General features: G+C 32.3%; 1 protein-coding gene across 3 annotated transcripts in view; it reads left to right on the top strand.

Moving 5' to 3' along the window:
• heph (polypyrimidine tract-binding protein 1 heph) overlaps positions 1-21,729 on the top strand; it is a 261,216-nt gene that overhangs the window by 27,084 nt on the left and 212,403 nt on the right. For 2 of the 3 annotated variants that reach the window (XM_089100422.1, XM_089100420.1), the window contains exon 3: positions 17,649-17,668. The exons of the other annotated variant lie outside the window; for it this stretch is intronic. In XM_089100422.1, the coding sequence (XP_088956548.1) occupies positions 17,649-17,668 (20 nt within the window). The remainder of the gene's footprint in view (positions 1-17,648; positions 17,669-21,729) is intronic. 3 annotated transcript variants of the gene reach the window in all.

Below are 21,729 nucleotides of genomic sequence, written 5' to 3'. Positions count from 1 at the left end.
TGAATGCAGAATGTACTTCCGAAATGGGCACGAATGCAAGAGTAGCTAGCATTTGGACGGAGAAATTTCCTACGGGGGAAATTTCCTGGGGGGGGGAATTACCGGGGGGGGATCTCCTAGACCCCATTTGGGTAATTGATCAGACTATACTTAGGAGATAGCGGAGATACTTTTCCCCGTGAGATTAGTTCAAAGAACCCTTCCCCATAAATAGAAGAAAGATGGTAACCTAAAAATCCTTTTTTCGTGTTTTAGTCCTCCCGGGGAAATTACCTAATAAAGCCTAAATATATCTAAGATTAATCTTTCGGAGATTTAAGTAATTTCAATTGCAAGACTACCAAGCTGTTCACGGTGTTAAACAGGTAAATAGTCTCTCGAACGGCAGACATAAAAAAAGTGTAGTATATTCTTTATCCCCCTTTCAAAGACAAAAGTTGAAGACGCCTTACCCCCCCCCCCGCCCTTCTTGAACTAAAACTTTCCCTGTAATTTTCAAATCATTCCCCTGCCATGAGACAGAAAAGGGTAGGCTTACCAAGCCAATAACTTTGAAATTATTCGTTTACTGAGAGATCCCCCTCCCCCTCTTCCCCTTTAATTTTTCGTCTATCTGAAGGCGTAAATTACCCACTTAGCATTTTTCTCAAAGTTGTATTCTAAAAAATGAAGACTAACGCCGGTGTCATAACCATGACCCCGATCCGATATTGGAAGCCTGATGCTTTACCTCCTAAGCTGGCCGTGCTTGACATTTAGTTTTACACCTTTGACAAGGACTTATAGTTAAAAAACAAACCAAATGGCGAGATTTTTCAACCAGTGAACAAAATAAGAAAACGGAAAGATTTGGAAAACTTGAGAAGCACAAAATTGTGGGAACAAAATTTAAAGATAAGACTAACCTGAATAAAAAGAAACTAAACAAGTTCAATAAAAATCGAAAAATTAAAAAGCCGAAGCCTAAAAGTAAAGAAAATTAAAAATTGGAAGAGCCACCCTTTCAGGCGAAAGACAAAATTAAAACTGAATCTAATCAAACCTAGAAAATGTATTCAGTTGCAAATGTATTCTCTCAGTGGCTTTTGATGTAGCTAATCTGGTATTCGGCTTTGGCTCATCTTTTGTCTGATTATCTTGTCTAGCCAGAGTGGTCTCAGAACTGATCTAACTTCGGTTAAATAAGAACATTTTTAAATCTAGAAACGTATAATGCCTAGACACATTATCTTAGTTTTCTTCGGGGAAGGGAGGGGGTATAGGCCAAGCATATCTCTGGGTGAAACCTGGCTTTACCATTTTCAAGAGATTACATTCTCTCTTGGGATCATTGTCATTGGTCTTTCTATCCTACTGAACTTAGTGATTCTGGTTTAAAGGTTCGATTTTTGTTTAAATCAGTTTGTTTTCCAATTCCATCTCGTCTTTTATAAGGCTACGTCATTCATCTTAATTTCCTGCGGAGTCTCTTCCTATGTTGCTCTGTGATAAGTATAAACAAGAGGCTTTACTTCACTCGAATATGCTTCGGTTGTCTCCCCCCATTCAATATTATCCACTCTAAAAATCGATTTTCCAGTGGGGATGAAAACTACCTGCTTAGAAAGGCAACTGGTCTCTAATCTCAATTTGTTTCCAACATAGGCCTTTAAAAGACACATTTTATTAGCGTTTTTAATAGAGCGCTATTACCAGAATCATAGCCATAGATTTTTAAATTGGGGAGGGGGCTGAGCCTATTTCGGATGGTCTAACTAAGGAAGAGATCTTTAAAAGAGGTATTTCAAGATAATTCAAAAATGTATTTGCCGTATTTTCAACGCACCCGCACCTCAACTGTCAGATTTGCGTTTACCTATGCATATAAGTAGTAAGGCAATGATAGATACTAATCCTACGCCTGAAGCATGAATATGTGTGCAGTTTCAACGGTACATGGCTTACCACGGTCAGTCACCTATTACTACAGACGGTACATGCCTTACTAGACAGGTTTCAGTACCAACACGTATTTTCTGCCTCAGACAGAGATAATCAAGGAAATACACAAGAATATACAGTGCAGTTTCACGGGCACAAGAATCTGTGTGTAGTTTCACGGGTTCGTTAATAGAACAAAATGTTTATGAAAAGGGTAATTACTTCTAGGTTCAATAGCCAAATTAAACTTCGTTACATTACGTATTCAAAGGTTTATTGAGCCTTCTGTAAACAAATATTGGTTTCAGTTTTAGGGTTAGATAATCATGTTTTTTCATATGAATAATATTTTTATTAAAGATACAGCCAAGCCGTGCATGTTTCAGAGTCAAAAATCGTCAAACATTAATAACCTCTAGGCTGAAGGTACCTTGCATCTTGTCTAGAATTGATGACATATGGTGTTGAATCATTTACCAAAAAATAACTCTATTTGCGAAAAAAGGTATATCATTCGCGAATTGGAGTGTATGATTGATCTTAATCGATAATTGAATAATAGGGATGAGAATGATGTTAATTGATGATTGGATTGTATGAAGGTGGTAAAAAAGGGTTAAACTGATTACCAGTAAAGGTAAGCCCGAAGGGGTTGTTAACTCAGGCTATTTATTATAAATTTGGAATAGCATCAATCTATGGAAATGGTTGACGATGATAAAATTACCTTGTGAGTTGACCTAGCTTTACATCCTTGATGTGATCTGTATAATACACAAGTACCATTTGAACAGTATTGTCATGGTAAAATATACTATAACATTCTAGTATACTAAAAATTTGATGCTAATAGAGATGTAGATGGCAAGAAAAGAATTTTAATAAGGAAATTCAGAACAATCCTTAGAAATCCTTGCAAATCAAGTAGTGAGACAATTATGAGTATGAATCGTCAAGGATCGTAAGCACCAATGACCCTAACCACCGATGACCTCAACCTCCAAAGGTCCCCTATCCCCAACCTCCAAGGGGCCCCCTCCCCCCAACTCTTTTAGGCCCCTTCCCCTTTTTTCTACTTTTTTTTGAAGTTTTTTTTAACTTTTTTTTTATTATTTTTTTTTAACTTTTTTTTATTATTTTTTTAACGTGATATATTTTTTAAACTTTTTTTACATGTCTTCGAATGACATGAAACATACTTAAAACATACAAAAAATCACATTTAATATTTTCCAAATTCAAAATGAGAATGATATAGATATGTTAGTCATGACTTTTACTATTAGAAAAATAATATTTATAGTAACAAAGACTATTTTTTTTTTTTTTTTTTTTAAAAAAATTTTTATTTTGTTAGCATGAAACATGTTTTTAATATGTTTTTTTATTATGAAAAAATTGTAAGTATCAGAGCCAATAAATTCATTAACATTTTTTTCTTATCAACATCATTTGTCGGATACGTCGGATAACACTGACAAAATCTAAGTGTCAGAGTGAATAAATTTTTTTATCAACATCTTTTGTCAGATACATCGGATAAAATTGACAAAATCTAAGTATCAGAGTGATTAAGTTCTATATCAACATCCATTTCTCGGATACATAGGATAAAATTGACAAAATCTAAGTTTTAGAGTGAATAAATTTTTTTTATCAACATAACTTGCCGGTTATGTCGGTTAACATTATCAAAATTAAGTGTCAGAGGCATAAAATTCTATATCAACATCTATTGTCAGATTTATCAATATCATTTGACAGATACGCTTGATAGTGTCAAAGTGAATAAATTCTTTATCATTGTGTTTTGTCAGATATGATTGGTAAAATTGAGATAATCTAGGCATCAGAGTGAATATATTCTTTATCAATGTCTTTTGACAGATAAGTTTGATAACATTGACCAAATCTAAGTATCATAGTGAATAAATTCTATATCAACTTCTTTGTCGGATACATCAGATAACCTTCACAAAATCTAAGTATCAGAGTGAATAAATTCTTTATCAACATAATTTTCCAGATATGCTTAATAAAAATGAGAAAATCGAAGTATCAGAGTGAATAAATTCTTTATCAATGTCTTTTGACAGATACGTTTGATAATATTGACATAATTTAAGTATCAAATTGAACAAATTCTTTATTAACATTCTTTATCGATATCACTTGTCGGATACGTCGGATAACATTGACAAAAATCTATGTATTAGAATGAATAAATTCTTTATCATCATCCATTGTTGGATATGTCAATATGAAAAAAATTTAAGTATCAGAAACAATAAATTCATTAACATTTTTTTTTATCAACATCACTTGTCGGATACGTCGGATAACATTGACAAAATCTATGTAGTAGAATGAATATATTCTTTATCATCATCCATTGTTGGATATATCATTATGAAAAAATTGTAAGTATCAGAGCCAATAAATTATTTCATATCTTGATCCTTTGTCAGATACAGACAAAATCTAAGTATCATAGTAAATAAATTCTATATCAACTTCTTTGTCTGATACATCAGATAACATTCACAAAATCTAAGTATTTGAGTAAATAAATTCATTATCAACATGATTTGTCAGATATGTCGGATGAAATTGACAAAATCTAAGTATCAGAGTGATTAAATTCTATATCAACATCCTTTTCTCGGATACATAGGATAAAATTGAAAAAATCTAAGTGTCAGAGTGAATGATTTTTATATCAACATCCTTTTCTCAGATACATCGGATAAAATTGAAAATAATTCTAAGTATCAGAGTGAATAAATTTGTTTTCAACGTCTTTATCGGATACATCAGATAAAATTCATAAAATCCAAGTTCTATTCATTTTGACTTTATGCATCGTTACGTTTTAGGTTAGATTTAGGTTAGACCGGTTATAAACGAAAGCACACCCGCTCAGACGCACAGTCATAGTGAGAGAGATATGCAAAAGTTGGGTTAATTTAGGTTCACTTAGAGTGGCCCGCCACTGATATAGAATTTATTCACTATGATACTTAGATTTGGTCTGTGTTATCAAACGTATCTGTCAAAAGACATTGATAAAGAATTTATTCACTCTGATGCCTAGATTTTCTCAATTTTATCAATCATATCTGACTAAAGATAATGATAAAGAATTTATTCACTCTGACACTATCAAACGTATCTGTCAAATGATATTGATAAATCTGATAATAGGTGTTTATATAGAATTTGATCACTCTGACACTTAGTTTTGATAATGTTAACCGACATAACCGGCAAGTTATGTGGATAAAAAAAATTTATTCACTCTAACACTTAGATTTTGTCAATTTTATCCTATGTATCCAAGAAATGGATGTTGATATAGAATTTAATCCCTCTGATACTTTGATTTTGTCAATTTTATCCGATATATCCAACAAAGGATGTTGATAAAGCATTTATTCACTCTGATACTTAGATTTTGTCAATGTTATCCTATGTATCCGACAAATGATGTTGATAAACAAAATTTTAATGAATTTATTGGCTCTGATACTTACATTTTTTTCATAATGACATCCAACAATGGATGATGATAAAGAATTTATTCATTCTAATACATAGATTTTGTCAATGTTATCCGACGTATCCGACAAATGATATCAAAAAAGCATGTTAATAAAGAGTTTATTCAGTCTGATAGTTAAATTATGTCAGTGTTATCAAACGTATCTGTCAAAAGACATTGATAAAGAATTTATTCAATCTGATACTTAGATTTTCTCAATTTTATCAGACATATCTGACGAATCATGTTGATAAAGAATTTATTCACTCTGATACTTAGATTTTGTGAATGTTATCTGATGTATCCGACAAAGAAGTTGATATAGAATTTATTCCCTATGATGCTTAGATTTGGTCAGTGTTATCATACATATCTGTCTAAAGACATTGATAAAGAATTTATTCACTCTGAAGTTTCGATAAAAAATATTAATAAAGAATTAGTTCAATTTGATACCTAAATTATTTCAGTGTTATTAAACGTATCTGTCAAAACACATTGTTAAAGAATTTATTCACTCTGATCCTTGGATATCCACAATTTTATCAAGCATATCTGACTAAGCATGTTGATGTTCAATTTTGTCGCCGTAGTTCTTAGATGATTGAATTTTATCTCATGTGTCTGACAAAGAAGTTAATATAAAGTTTATTCAATCGAATGCTTGAATTTGATTATTACTATTAGAATTATAAGTTCGAAGACAATAACTACGAATCTATTCACTCTGATACTTAGATTTGGTCAGTATTATCAAACGTATCTGTCAAAAGACATTGATAAAGAATTTATTCACTCTGATGCCTAGATTTTCTCAATTTTATCAATCATATCTGACAAAAAGATAATGATAAAGAATTTATTAACTCTGACACTATCAAACGTATCTGTCAAATGATATTGATAAATCTGACAATAGATGTTGATATAGAATTTGATCACTCTGAAACTTAGTTTTGATAATGTTAACCGACATAACCGGCAAATGATATTGATAAAAAAAATTAATTCATTCTAACACTTAGATTTTGTCAAATTTATCCTTTGTATCCGAGAAATGGATGTTGATATAGAATTTAATCACTCTGATGCTTAGATTTTGTCAATTTTATCCGATATATCTGACAAAGGATGTTGATAAAGCATTTATTCACTCTGATACTTAGATTTTTTCAATTTTATCCGATGTATCTGACGAAAGATGTTTATAAAAAAATTTATTCACTCTTAAACTTAGATTTTGTTAATGTTATCCGACGTATCCGACAAATGATGTTGATAAAAAAAAACGTTAATGAATTTATTGGCTCTGATACTTACAATTTTTTCATAATGACATATCCAACAATGGATGATGATAAAGAATTTATTCATTCTAATACATAGATTTTGTCAATGTTATCTGACGTATCTGAGAAATGATATCGATAAAGAATGTTAATAAAGAATTTGTTCAATTTGATACTTAAATTATGTCAGTGTTATCAAACGTATCTGTCAAAGACATTGATAAATAATTTATTCACTCTGATACTTAGATTTTCTCAATTTTATCAGGCATATTTGACAAAGCATGTTGATAATGAATTTATTCACTCTGATGCTTAGATTTTGTGAATGTTATCTGATGTATCCGACAAAGAAGTTGATATAGAATCTTTTCACTATGATGCTTAGATTTGGTCAGTGCTATCAAAAGTTTCTGTCAAAAGGCATTGATCAAGAATTTATTCACTCTGATGCCTAGATTTTCTCATTTTTATTTATCATATCTGACAAAAGATAATGATAAAGAATTTATTCACTCTGACACTATCAAACGTATTTGTCAAATGATATTGATAAATCTGACAATAGATGTTGATATAGAATTTGATCACTCTGACACTTAGTTTTGATAATGTTAACCGACATAACCGGCAAAGGATGTCGATAAAGAATCTATTCGTTCTGATACTTAGATTTTGTCAATTTTATCCGATGTATCTGACAAAGGATGTTGAAAAAAATATATTCACTCTGACGCTTAGATTTTGTAAATTTCATCCAATATATCTCAGAAATGATGATTATAATGAATTTATTGACTCTGATACTTAGATTTTGTGAATAATTTATTCATTCTGATACTTAGATTTTGTCAATTTTATCAAGCATATCTGACAAATAATGTTGATAAAGAATTTGTTCATCCTAATACTTAGATGATGTGAATGTTATCTGATGTGTCCAACAAAAGAATTTGATATAGAATTTATTCACTATGATACTTAGATTTTGTCAGTGTTATCAAACGTTTCTGTTAAAAATCAATGATAAAGAATTTATTCACTCTGAAACTTATAATTTATTCATTTTATCCATATCGTTCGAAAAAGTATGAAGATGAACAATTTATTCAATCTGATATTTAAATTTTATAAATGTTATATAATTTATCTGACAATTAGATGAACACAGAATTTATTCACTTTGACACTTAGATTTGGTCAGTGTTGTCAAACGTATCTGTCAAAAGACATTGATAACGAATTTATTCACTATGCTACTTAGATTTGGTCAGTATTATCAAACGTATCTGTCAAAAGACATTGATAAAGAATTTATTCACTCTGATGCCTAGATTTTCTCAATTTTATCAATCATATCTGACAAAAAGATAATGATAAAGAATTTATTCACTCTGACACTATCAAACGTATCTGTCAAATGATATTGATAAATCTGACAATAGATGTTGATATAGAATTTGATCACTCTGAAACTTAGTTTTGATAATGTTAACCGACATAACCGGCAAATGATATTGATAAAAAAAATTAATTCATTCTAACACTTAGATTTTGTCAATTTTATCCTTTGTATCCGAGAAATGGATGTTGATATAGAATTTAATCACTCTGATGCTTAGATTTTGTCAATTTTATCTGAAATATCTGACAACGGATGCTGATAAAGTATTTATTCTCTCTGATATTTAGATTTTGTCAATTTTATCCGATGTATCTGACAAAAGATGTTGATAAAAAAATGTATTCACTCTGAAACTTAGATTTTGTTTATGTTATCCGACGTATCCTACAACTGATGTTGATAAAAAAAAAACGTTAATGAATTTATTGGCTCTGATTCTTACAATTTTTTCATAATGACATATACAACAACGGATGATGGTAAAGAATATATTCATTTTAAGACATAGGTTTTGTCAATGTTATCCGACGTATCCGACAAGTGATATCAATAAAGAATGTTAATGAAAAATTTGTTCAATTTGATACTTAAATTATGTCAATATTGTCAAACGTATCTATCAAAAGACATTGATAAAGAATTTATTCACTCTGATACTTAGATTTTCTCAATTTTATCAAGCATATTTGACAAAGCATGTTGTCAAAGGTATTTGACAAAGGCATATGTGACAAAGATTTTCTCAATTTTATTTATCCTATCTGACAAAAGATAATGATAAAGAATTTATTCACTCTGACAGTATCAAACGTATCTGTCAAATGATATTGATAAATCTGACAATAGATGTTGATATAGAATTTGATCACTCTGAAACTTAGTTTTGATAATGTTAACCGATATAACCGGCAAAGAATGTCGATAAGGAATCTATTCGTTCTGATACTTAGATTTTGTCAATTTTATCCGATGTATCTAACAAAGGATGTTGATAAAAAAAGTTATTCACTCTGACACTTGGATTTTGTCAATTTTATCCATTGTATCTGAGAAATGATGATGACAATGAATTTATTGACTGTGATACTTAGATTTTGTGAATAATTTTTTCATTCTGATGCTTAGATCTTCTCAATTTTATCAGGCATATCTGACAAAGCATGTTGATAAAGAATTTATTCACTCTGATACTTAGTTTTTGTGAATGTTAACTGATATATCCGACAAAGAAGTTGATATATAATTTATTCACTATGATACTTAGATTTGGTCATTGTTATCAAACGTATCTGTCAAAGGACATTGATAAAGAATTTATTCACTCTGATACTTAGATTTTCTCAATTTTATCAAGCATATCTGACAAATCATGTTGATAAAGAATTTATTCACTCTGATTCTTCGATTATGTGAATATTGTCTAATAGATCTGACAAAGAAGTTTGTATAAAGTATACTTACTATAGCGCATACATATACGTGGTATTGTTAGCCGTGTCTTTCGAATAACTTTGATAAAGGGTTTATTATCTCTGAAACTTCAATTCTTTCAATTTAACAATTATATCCTCTGAAAGACATTGATAAAGAATTTATTCACTCTGACACTATGAAACGCATCTGGCAAATGACATTGATAAATCTGACAATAGATGTTCATATAGAATTTGATCATTCTGACACTTAGTTTTGATAATATTAACCTATATAACCGGCAAAGGATGTTGATAAAGAATCTATTCGTTCTGATACTTAGATTTTGTCAATTTTATCCGATGTATCTGACAAATATGTTGATAAGAAAAAATTTATTCACTTTGACACTTAAATTTTGTCAATTTTATCCATTGTATCTGAGAAATGATGATGATAATGAATTTATTCACTCTGATACTTAGATTTTGTGAATAATGTATTCATTCTGATGCTTAGATTTTCTCAATTTTATCCGTTGTATCCAATAAAGATGCTGATAAAAAAAAATTATTCACTCCGATACTTATATTTTTCAATGCTATCCGATGTATCTGACAATAGATGTTGATACAGAATTTGGTCACTCTGACACTTAGGTTTTGATAATGTTAACCAACATATCCGACAAAGGATGTTGATAAAGAATCTATTCGTTCTGTGACTTAAATTTTATCAATTTTATCCGATGTATCTGACAAAAGATGTTGATAAAAAAATTATTCACTCTGACATTTAGATTTTGTCAATTTTATCCAATGTATCTGAGAAATGAGGATGATACTGAATCTATTGACTATGATACTTAGATTTTGTGAATTTGATCTGGTGTGTCCAACAAAAGATGTTGATAAAGAATTTGTTCATTCTGATACTTAGATTTTGAGAATGTTATCCGACATATCTGACAAAGGATGCTGATAAAGAATTTATTTAATCTGATACTTAGATTTTGTAAATTTTCTCCGACGTATCCGACAAAAGATGTCGATAAAGAATTTATTCATTCTAATACTTAGGTTTTGTCAATGTTATCCGACAAATGATGTCGATAAAAAAAAGTTGAATAATTTCGGTAAAAAAAAATTAGTAAAAAAAAGTACTACAAACATTATTTTTCTAATAGTAAAAGTCATGACTAACATATCTATATCATTCTCATTTTTAATTTGAAAAACATTAAATTTGATTATTTTATGTTTTAAGTATGTTTCATGTCATTTGAAGACATGTAAAAAAAGTTTAAAAAATATATCATGTAAAAAAAATAATTAAAAAAACAAAAAAAAATTAGTCCATAAAAAAAAATAAAAAAAATACTACTACAACCATTATTTTTCTAATAGTAAAAGTCATGACTAACATATCTATATCATTCTCATTTTGAATTTGGAAAATATTAAATGGGATTTTTTTTTGTTTTAAGTAGGCTTCATATCATTCGAAGACATGTAAAAAAAAGTTGAAAAAACATGTTAAAAAAATAATTAAAAAAAAACAAAAAAAGTAAAAAAAAATGGGGAGAGGGGCTTAAAAGAGTTGGGGGAAGGGGGCCCCTTGGAGGTTGAGGATAGGGGACCTTTGGTGGTTAGGGTCATTGGTGCTTACGATCCTTGACGATTCATACTCATAATTATCTCACTACTTGATTTGCAAGGATTTCTAAGGATTGTTCTAGATTTTATTATGAAAATTCTTTTCCTGCGATCTACATCTATATTATCATCAACTTTTTAGTATGCCATATTGTCAGAGTATATTTTATAATGACAACACTGTTCAAATGGTACTTGTGTATTATGAAGAATACATCGGAGAAGTAAAGCTAGGTCAACTCACAAGGTCATTTTATCATCGTTAACCATTTCCATAGATTGATGCTATTCCAAATTTATTATAAATAGCCTATGAGTTAACAACCCCTTCTGGCTTACCTTAACTGGTAATCATTTTAACCCTTTTTTACCACCTTCATACAATCCAATCGCCAATTAAGATCATTCTCACCTCTATTATTCAATCGTCGGTTTAGATCATTCATACACTCCAATTCGCGAATGCTATACCTTTGTTCGCAAATAGAGTTATTTTTTGGTAAATGATTTAACACTAAATGCTATCAATTCTAGACAAAATACAAGGTACTTTCAGCCTAGAGGCTATTAGTGTTTGACAATTTTTTGCTCCGAAACATGCACGGCTTGGCTGTATCTTTAGTAAAAAGATTCTTTATACGAAAAAATATGATTATCTAACGCTAAAACTGAAACCAATATTTTTTACAGAAGGCTCAATAAACCTTTGAATACGTAATGTAACGAAGTTTAATTTGGCTATTGAACCTAGAAGTAATTACCCTTTTCATAAACATTTGTTATTCTATTAACGAACTCGCGAAACTACACACAGATTCTTGGGCCCGCGAAGCTGCACTGTATATTCTTGTGTATTTCCTTGTATATCTCTTTCTGGGGCAGAAAAATACGTGTTGGTACTGAAACCTGTCTGGTAAGGCATGTACCGTCTGTAGTAATAGGTGACTGACCGTGGTAAGTCATGTACCGTTGAAACTGCACACATATTCATGCCTCAGGCGTAAGATTAGTATCTATCATTGCCTTACTACTCATATACAGACGGTTTTTGATGGAGTATTGGATTTTGTTTCCTTGGGTGGGTGTTGCAAAACCAATTATACGGTTTTAGGTCATCATTGTCAAGATGCTGCAGGGGTATTTTGCGGACTAGATATGGGTAGATTCCCTATTCCTCCTGTATGGAGGTATTTTTGATCGTATTCTATTGTACATTTTTTTACGGCGGATTGGTTTTGGGCCCCTGATGTCCCCTATTGCTATGCCAGTGACTCTAAAAGTGTATGCAAGGAGTTGAAAAGCCTAGTTCGCCCTTTTATATCTTTGCGGGATTTGTGATCCTTCAAATTATAACTTCACTGAAATACTCTTTTTGTTTGGGGCTTGTGGGGGTAGCCTCTCTCATATTTAGGGAGAATCTTATTTTATTGTATAAAGTAAATGCACCTGAATGAAATCTTCGTCTCTAAGCATTGTCCCACACAAAATCAACTTTAGCATTAAGAAGGGGGGGGGACTGAGGCAAGTGACAGCCCCCGTTATATTTAGAATAACCCTGCATATGATGTTAAAACGACAACATTAAGTATAAAAAGTTTTTTGCCAAAAGAAAGTAAAGAGCTACGAAAATTCAAACAAACATAAATTATCATACAAAAGAGAGAGGCCACCTCCGTCAACCTCACACTCTTTACGCTAAAGTTTTAATGTTAAAGCTGTTCAACGCCTCAAAAAGGAATGTTTTACACAGGAGCAATGTGATAAGTGAAGTGTCTTTGTTTTTTCACAATGCTTCGAGAATTCGCCTTGAGTGCCAATGTTTTTAAAGGCAACCAAAAACTAAAAGGAGCATTTTCAGTTCAGATATTTTGGAAGGCAATTGTTGAGTAAAATAAGAAGCATTATAAGAAAGATATAAATTGAAAAACCTAGTCTATAATTAGTATTCAGAAATGAATACGAGTTTTCAGATTAGCTTTAGGCCTCTCTTTTTTAGCTGCTCATCTACAATCTACTCTGTAAAAAAAGAAGAGAGAGTGCAATTTTGCATGCTCAAGTAATGCAACCTTTGACACCCTCTCTAATGCTTGGAGTTGAAGTAGTTAATGATTGTCAAGGTCCTATCTATGGATTTGTCATGAACTTGAATCCTAGATAAGATCTTGATAGTGCAAAATAACCAATGAGAGTGAACTATCTTTATTGTGATTTTAGGGCTAGTTTTTGCTTCCTCTTGCGCAACTATTTTCCGCTTTTAGTTCCAACTATTAGGAGTGCTCCATTTTTATGTCTAAGAGCTAGTACAGTCGCATTTCCCTACGTCGAACACAGAATTTACCCCATTGTAATTATTATTAAAGAATTTGAATTACATGTTGTATGGCTTAATAGAATTGGAACTGCCAAATAATACCTAGTAGTAAAATCATAGTGTGCATTATCAAATCCAGCTCGAGTTTTCCCTCTTAAAAGAACCGAATTTTTTGCTGACGCCAAATATATGAACTTCATTAAGTTTAGTTTTACCCATCAAAAGTTACGAGCCTTAGAAAATTTGCCTAATTTTTAAAAAAGACGAAAAACTTCCCCCAAAAGTCTTCAGGTCTTAATGAAAATCACACCATCAGATTCACCCTGTCAGAGAGCCCTACTGTAGAGGTTTCAAGCTCCTGCATACAAAAATGGGAAATTTTGCAATATTTGCCAGAAGAAAGATCACGCATGCGTTGTTTGTTTGTTTGTGTTTTGTTGTTATTTTTCCCGAAGGGTGATCGTATCGAACCAGTGATTCTAGAAGATCGGGATAGGGCTCCTTTGATTGGAAATAAAAATTTCTAGTGCCCTTTTTGAGTGAACAAAAAGATTGGAGGACAACTAGCCCCCCTCCCACGCATCTTTTTTCCTCAAAGTTAGCCACTCAAAATTTTGAGATAGTCGTTTTGTCCGGCTTAGTTGAAAGGTCAAATAACTATGCCTTTGGGGATAATATGACCCCCCCCTTGGCCTCTGGGGATAGGGCTGTAAATTACAAAATTTGCCCATTATTTACATGTAGTATTTGTTAGTGGGAATTATACAGACATTTTTTTTTTGCTGGTGGGGATGGAAGAATTTTCTGATTTGGGGGATTTTCCAAGGTGAGAATATTTTGTTGGTAGGGAAGTTTCCTGGGGTGAACTTTTCAGGGGAAATTTTACACTGGAGGAATAAAAATTATTTTAATTTGTCGTACTTTATCTTTGCTGACTTAATTTTTACATGTGGGGATGTCCCGGGGAAATTTTCAGTGGGGTTGGAATCATCCGGAGGATACTGTTGGGGGAAATTTTCCGTGGGAAAAATTATCTATAGGGGATTTTGCGCGGGAGCAACTTTCCACTGGGAGTGGGGGGATTTCTGGGAAGTCTTTCAAATGAAAGTATACTAAGGGGAGAATTCCTCTCAGGTGAAACCGTCCGCAAGAAATTATCCCAAGGGAATTTTCAGCGAGGATGGAATTGTTCAGAGGGAATTTTCAGAGGAGTGGGGGGATATTTAAGTAGGAAGAACTTCACTTTGAGGAATTTTCCGCGGAGGGAGGGAAATTTATGGAGGGAAACCAGATTTCCCGGAATTATTTGAAAGACGATCAGAAATTAAATAAAAAAACAAGTTATTTAAACTGAAAGTAAGGATAAATATTAAAACTTAAAGCGAACAGAAATCATCCCGTAGGCTATATGAGGGGGTCGTCCTCTTCTCAATACCTTCATCTTCACGCTAAAGTTTGACTTTTTGTCCCAATTCTTTAAGAACGACTCCTGAGGCACAAGAGCCGTTTAATTAGAATAAGAAGCTTTTTTAAATTCTTAAAAACTTAAGCGTATTGAACAAGGTATTGAGGAGGGGGCAATGTTCCTCATATACGGAATAATTTCTATTAGTTTTAAGTTTTAATGTTGCTCCTTACTTTCAGACGAAAAAACTTGTTTCTTTTAGTTTAACGTATACCAGGACTTGCCCTTCGAAGTTTCTATCAAAGGAGTTGTAGTCGAAAGAATGCTTCATGGGTGTATGTGCAGTATATGTCTATTCGTCCTTGTTCGGGGCCCTTGTATCTGATTGATTAGCCTCCCCAGACTTATTGTTATAACTGCCACTATTTATTATTATATGACCAGAAATATGTTTTTGAAATTTGTTAGGTACTATATTCCCTCTCTAAGAGTTAGGGAGGCTTGTCTAGTAACCAGGGTTGAAGTGATTAACAAGAGGGGCAAACAAAAGTTTTAAATTAAGCGCACACCTTTTCACGTCCATTTTGATTATTTTGAAATGTTATTTCTAGATAAACAGCTGAGGCTTCAGAAGAAGAAGTTGACTATTTAAATAGTGAAAAGAAAAAGATTTAGAGGGTAGCAGCCCAACTTTTAGAGTTTGGAGAAATCTAGTTAGGTTTTAGTTATGCTAAAAAATAATTGTAACAATAAGAAATAACAGCGTGTGACCTATTACATTTAACAATATAAAGAACAAATAATCATATTTTTAAAATTGTATAACAAACAGACGATATGATGCTACTACAGTTTTTATTTATTGGTTCTTGACTGATCCTTAATTTCTTTTCAGTGCCACAAGTTGTTTTTTGTTTCTAAAGAAATACTATTTGTAGTTATATTTTTTAGCACCGACCCGAGGTGATTGTCCTTTTAATTCCTGATCCGATTATAGCTATCGACTTATTATTGCTATCTGACTTGTGGTCTATCATAAGCCAAAATAAATGGTCGCACCTGTATATAACTTCAAACATGGAGATAACCTCATATGTTAACTTTCTAGTATTTTCAAATTTTATCGGTAAATATCTGTAAATTCCAGGTTCCCCACTTTCTCGAATTTCCTCTTTCAAATCCGAAACGGAGTGAATCTCTATTTACTTCCCTTTGTATATCACTAGTACTAATTCTACATCTATTAATAAAAATAACGAAACAAATGTAATTTGTTACCCAAGCATTTGAAATGTTCAAATCTTGCTTACAATTCACTTCGAGGTTTTCAATCCTCTCAGCGTATAAGCTGAAGTCTAACTTGAACATGATTTGTAAATGAGTAAGAAAATGCCTCCAATTTTCTTCTCGCGAATATTTTCCCCACAGAAAAAAAAATCCAAATGAATCCGTTGGTTCTATCCCGCGTATTTATTTTAACTTCTTCCTTTTTATGTAGTGATTTATTTATAATTCAAAAATTTTGTAGTAACAATTACGAGTTGGCTTTTTCGATTAAAAATTGACGCATGCTATTTCATATTTTAAATCCCAGACATTTTGGAGCACGATAGCCAATCGTGTGGCCGCCAAACATGTAAATGTGGTCCACACAAAAAAAGATATCCACTATTATCTCTTAAAATGGGGAGTTGAAAATTGACAATGCTAGCCGCGAGTCTGAAACTCTTTTCCTTAAGCGTATTGAAAGCTGTTTCAACATGCAGGAAAACTAAGACCCGAGGACTTTTTATATCTAAAAATAACTAATATCTGAGGGCAAACAAGGTCGTAACTAACAACCATGAGTGTGATAAAAAAGTATACGACTAGAGTTGCTGAAGCATCAGATACAACTTCCAGGAAAGAAACCAATTAAAAGTCAATTGCTTGAACGGTTGTTGAAAATGCTTATTATTACATGTCAGTAGAATGCAAAGACTACAATGAAGCACTTAAGAGTCTGGAAAAGTAAACAAAATAGTCTATAATATGTATTAGCCATGCGTATTCCACCTTTGACTACTCGCATATTTCTGGCTTTTGCTTCCAGACAAGTACCTTGTCAGTTCCTACTAATAATATTTCAAAGTGCCTTTTTACAATAAGAGCTGTAATTTCTATTCCATTTTACTATAACTTCGTTCTACTCACCTGTTTTATATGATATCCGATGCAGGAAAAAAAAATTTGAATTGTAGAAATGTAACGTCAAAAAATGAGTGGTGGCTAATCCTTCCTTATATACTTTTAAAAGCATTTTTAGAATAATAAAGCTATTCAAATGAATGGAAGCAACGGATTAATGGAATTTTAATTAAGTTTAGAAACACAAACCCTACCCAATTCTAGAGTCTATCTGTCGGGTTTGAGAAAAATTTAGGCTTTTAGGCACGCTATAGAGTTGAAATGACCTCTAAATGTGGTAAAAGATGATGATAAAAATTCTAAAGTATGAATAAATATTGTCAGACAAACAAACACGATCCTGTCAGAATATGCATTGCATCATGAGAACTTCCGTCAGGTTTGAATTACTGTCACCATTTTTAACTCAACAACTTGGCTTTCAGCTGTGTAGTAGTGTTGAGACTGATACTAGCTCTTTACTATATTAGCTTTGTGTGTTTCTTCTTTCTTGCTCTCACGTTCTTTCTCTTTCCTTTCCAGGCTACATTTCTGGAATGAAGGTATGTTATTGTCACTTGGACTTTCTTGCGCTTTCTATTTTTATCCTTATCTCCCTCACTCTGGTATATTCTCAGCAATGCCTGTCCTATTGAGCTTTTTTGTGTGTGCCTACTCTATGGTAAGATATCCTAAGCTTTCCTTAGATATTATTCACCGCTTGTGATGAATCACTTTCCTTGCAAAAACGGAGAAATTCTTTAGCAATTGCAGTTTAAAGGTGTAAGTTTGTATGGGAAATAATGGTGCGTCTTATCTATCGAACAAGGTTTTACACGGGGTCTTATCTATCGTGTAAAAGAGCCCTCTGTTGACTTCAAGACACGACCATTTGATAGAAATTGACTGATATCACATATGATTCATTAAAATCGAGTCTCCTTTTTTGCAAGGAATGTATTTTGATTATAGACGACCGAGATGAACGCATGATGTTTTTTGCCTTGTCGATTTAAAAATTGATGTTTGTTTAAAATATAATGTTGAAGCTTCGAAGTAAAGGAACTCGAACTGTTGATGGTATCTTGTCGTCGGCATTATCAATTAAAACGAAAGCGGTACCAGAGAAATAAGCACAATATTATTTCGACGATATTTGACGAATCGTGGCGCATCTATAAGAATTCTTTGGGTATCTATGGTTCATTAGAATATTCATAATTATTACCAACAGAGAAAGAATGGAAATTAATCGTTTTTTTTTCACAAAACGAAATTTGACCATTAATAAGTTATAGATTTTTCCTAAAACGAGCAAAAATGATGAAAGTTCCCAAAGGAAATTTTTCCTTCGAAAGTCTCTCTTGAGGAAATTAAATTGAGAATCTAAAAAAAAAGATTAAAAAATTAAAAAAAAACATTGAAAATACATTTATCGCTCTCCGATAACACGAGCAATATTGATTTTGACCTTATGATGCTGCGCAAATAGAAAATTGTATTGCTGAATTCTTATATCCCATCATCCCATCACTATATTAGTGCAATTACTAATCAAGAATCACGGTCTAATCATTATTTAACAATTACGATCAATGTTATGGAGCAAGAATGCGGATCCACCAACCACGTCACAAGGGGAGGGGCATAAGGTCTTTAGCTACAGTTCATCACGTAATTATAATATAAGGTATAATATAAGGTAAAGGGACCCGAAATCTTGAACAGCAGGGTGTAAAATTGAATTCACCATGAGCAACAAGGCAAGGGACACTTTGTGCACACCTTTTAAGTTCAGCATGATATCAATCAGATAGGATATTTAATTTTTTTTTTTTTTTTTTTTCTCTTAGGGTGGCAGATATTAATACAAGTTTCATGTGATTCTCATAACCCTTTAGTTGGCAATGGGGGGGGGGACTTCTAAATTTATCATAGTAAGTCTAACAGAATGTTGTGTATTTGAATCTACGTAGAAGAAGAAGTTGGCTTTGTGTGAAGAGTTTTATTTCTCAACAACATAGCCTACGCACATTTTGACTGAAATTCAACAAAGGTAATATCCACAAGTCAAAAATGTCGTTAAGTTGGCAAGCTTTACTATGCTTTAAGTAAGATACTCTTCAATGTAGCAAAGATTTACGCAGTCAAAACTATTTCTAAGCCTTTGTTACCGCTTTGTTACCTCCGTTCAGAGACGACAGAAGCAACATTTTTTTATGGCCTTTTTTACTAGTAAATTTTTATGGCATTCCCTAAAACTTCTTTCATAAACAGGATCTACAGCGAATGGAAAAAAAAAATGTCTGCTTGCTTTTTCTTTTCTTTTTTTTTTGGGGGGGGGGCGGGTCTATAAGAAGTTTTAAGGCATTCTAACAACGTAAAAATAGATTTGGTGCTTAAATGTTTTGATAGGAGCATTTTACTAAAATAATTATTTGCATGAAAAAAGTTTGTATTGGCATTAAGCTAAATAGCAGGCTAGACAAAGCTTATAAAAAACCATTGCTTCCACGTCACTTGAGACCTTTTTGAATTGTGTTTTACCCCCATTATTTATATCATTTGATTCAAGTTCTATTAAGGTTACAATATGCTATGGAAATAAAAAAGAAGGCGCAAAAAACAAGGGGCGATTTTTTCTACCTCTTAAGGGTTTTGTCATTTCACATAGTCAAGACGTTTATTTAATGGTATGAGGTACAGTTTGCGTCAAGGTTTGTAGGAAAACTGCTGAAGTAAATAAGGAATTGATGAGCAGGAATTTCAATATTGATAAATGAAATAGAAGCTTTTTGAAAAGCTGCACATTTAGATATACAACAGAATGTTTTTAGTTGAAAGCCGAGACTGCAGCCATGGGAAGGGGTTGAGGAAAGCTTCAACGCAATTGAAAGTTTGAAATTGCGTAAATATGTGACACGAATGTAGGAATTCAGTTCAAATAAAAATTTCATAAGCTTTTTAGTACCCACCCCCCAAAGTAAACTTCTTGTTATTCCCATGACACCAACTTCCAAACAACAACAAAAAGGTTTAGAGATATACAGGGCTTTGCCAAAGTGAGAGGCTTTAAGGCCCTGGTGGATAGTTTAATTTGCAAGATTTGTCTGACAAAGAAAAGTTCCCTAGCTATTCACCTGACATCCCTCTTCTGTTGAAGGCCGCTGGATGTATCGTTGTCGATTTTAACTGAATATCTTAATCAAAGTTTCTGTTTTCTGTCACATCGTAAATAATCTGAATTAGACATGTACTGTACATATATAAATTGACGCATCTTGGAAATTATAATCGTTATAGACAATAAAATTTACTATCTCTTGTTGGAAAACTTATAATGTTCTGAGGCAAACAACATCAAGAAAAATTAGGAAAACAAAAGTAATTATGAAAAGTAGACTTAATATCGCTACTAGATTGCTCAAGTTTCTGGTAAATTATATATATATATATATATATATATATATATATATATATATATATATATATATATATATATATATATATATATATATATATATATATATATATATATATATATATATATATATATATATATATATATATATATATATATATATATGCCGCTTCAGTCGAGGCCATACCCGGGATTTTTTTTTCGGAGGTGGTTTTATTCAAAAAAAAAGTTTCGGGAGGGGGGGGGTACTCAAAAAACGCATACAAAATTTGTTTATATCCATTTTTGTTACGTTTTTACTACTCAGACAGACATTTCGGGGGAGGTTCAAACCCCCCCCCCCCTTCCCCCTCTGGGTACGGCCTTGGCTTCAGTTATCTTCTTCTTTATTTTGCATTTTGATCTGGTTTAAATGATTGAACTCCGCTCGGGAAATCTCCAGCTAAGCACTCATCTTTATGGTCTTCCATTTTTTCCCCAACTATTGGTGCCAGTATGTGCAGGATTTTCCCAGAACAAAAATCTGTGTCGGGATTCACATCTGACTAGATGGATGATTTCAGATTGTTTTGCTTGTAATTCCAAGAATTTATTGCTTTGTCTCTTCCTACAGGATAATAAAACAATATGGATCTGCGATTATTTTTGTTTCCAAGTCTCCATTTCCCAACCGAAAAATTCATTGGCTTTCCCTAACTTATATAAAGTCAATTATAAATTTACAGATGTTGGTGTGTTCCTCTTGTGTTTCTCAGGTAAATGTTGCCCCCTCCCTTTATTATGAAAGATCTGGTAGCTAATCAATATAAATAAGGGAGAGAATCATGTGAGAGAGAAGAGTGTAACTCTAAGCAACAGGTTTCCTAATTCATTTCTTTGTATTAGTTGAAGAGGGCTTAGGATAATCAGTGGGGTAAAAGAAGTTTTATGAAAAATCGAAACACAAATGGGATTTAGTTGCGTTATGCTGGGATGCATTTAATAGACTCTTTGTCTTGGAGCTCTAGCATAAAACGTTAGTTTATTACAGAAAATAATCTGGGCGATTTAGAGGGCAAGTTTTACTTATTCGCTAAGCAAGATTACTTATCCTTGGCATTTTAGAAGCAGTCATGACGTCAAAGATCACAAGGGTTCTACCACCTCTGCAATTGGCTTTTCAGGCAAAGAAGGCTAAGTGATTCAAAATTTATGACAAATTGT

This window comes from Artemia sp. Qi Xiang Cuo, chromosome 14 (assembly GCF_049724085.1).
Source record: "Artemia sp. Qi Xiang Cuo chromosome 14, ASM4972408v1, whole genome shotgun sequence".
In the NCBI taxonomy this organism is placed as follows: Eukaryota; Metazoa; Arthropoda; class Branchiopoda; order Anostraca; family Artemiidae; genus Artemia; species Artemia sp. Qi Xiang Cuo.
This window is presented reverse-complemented; position numbering and strand designations above follow the sequence as displayed.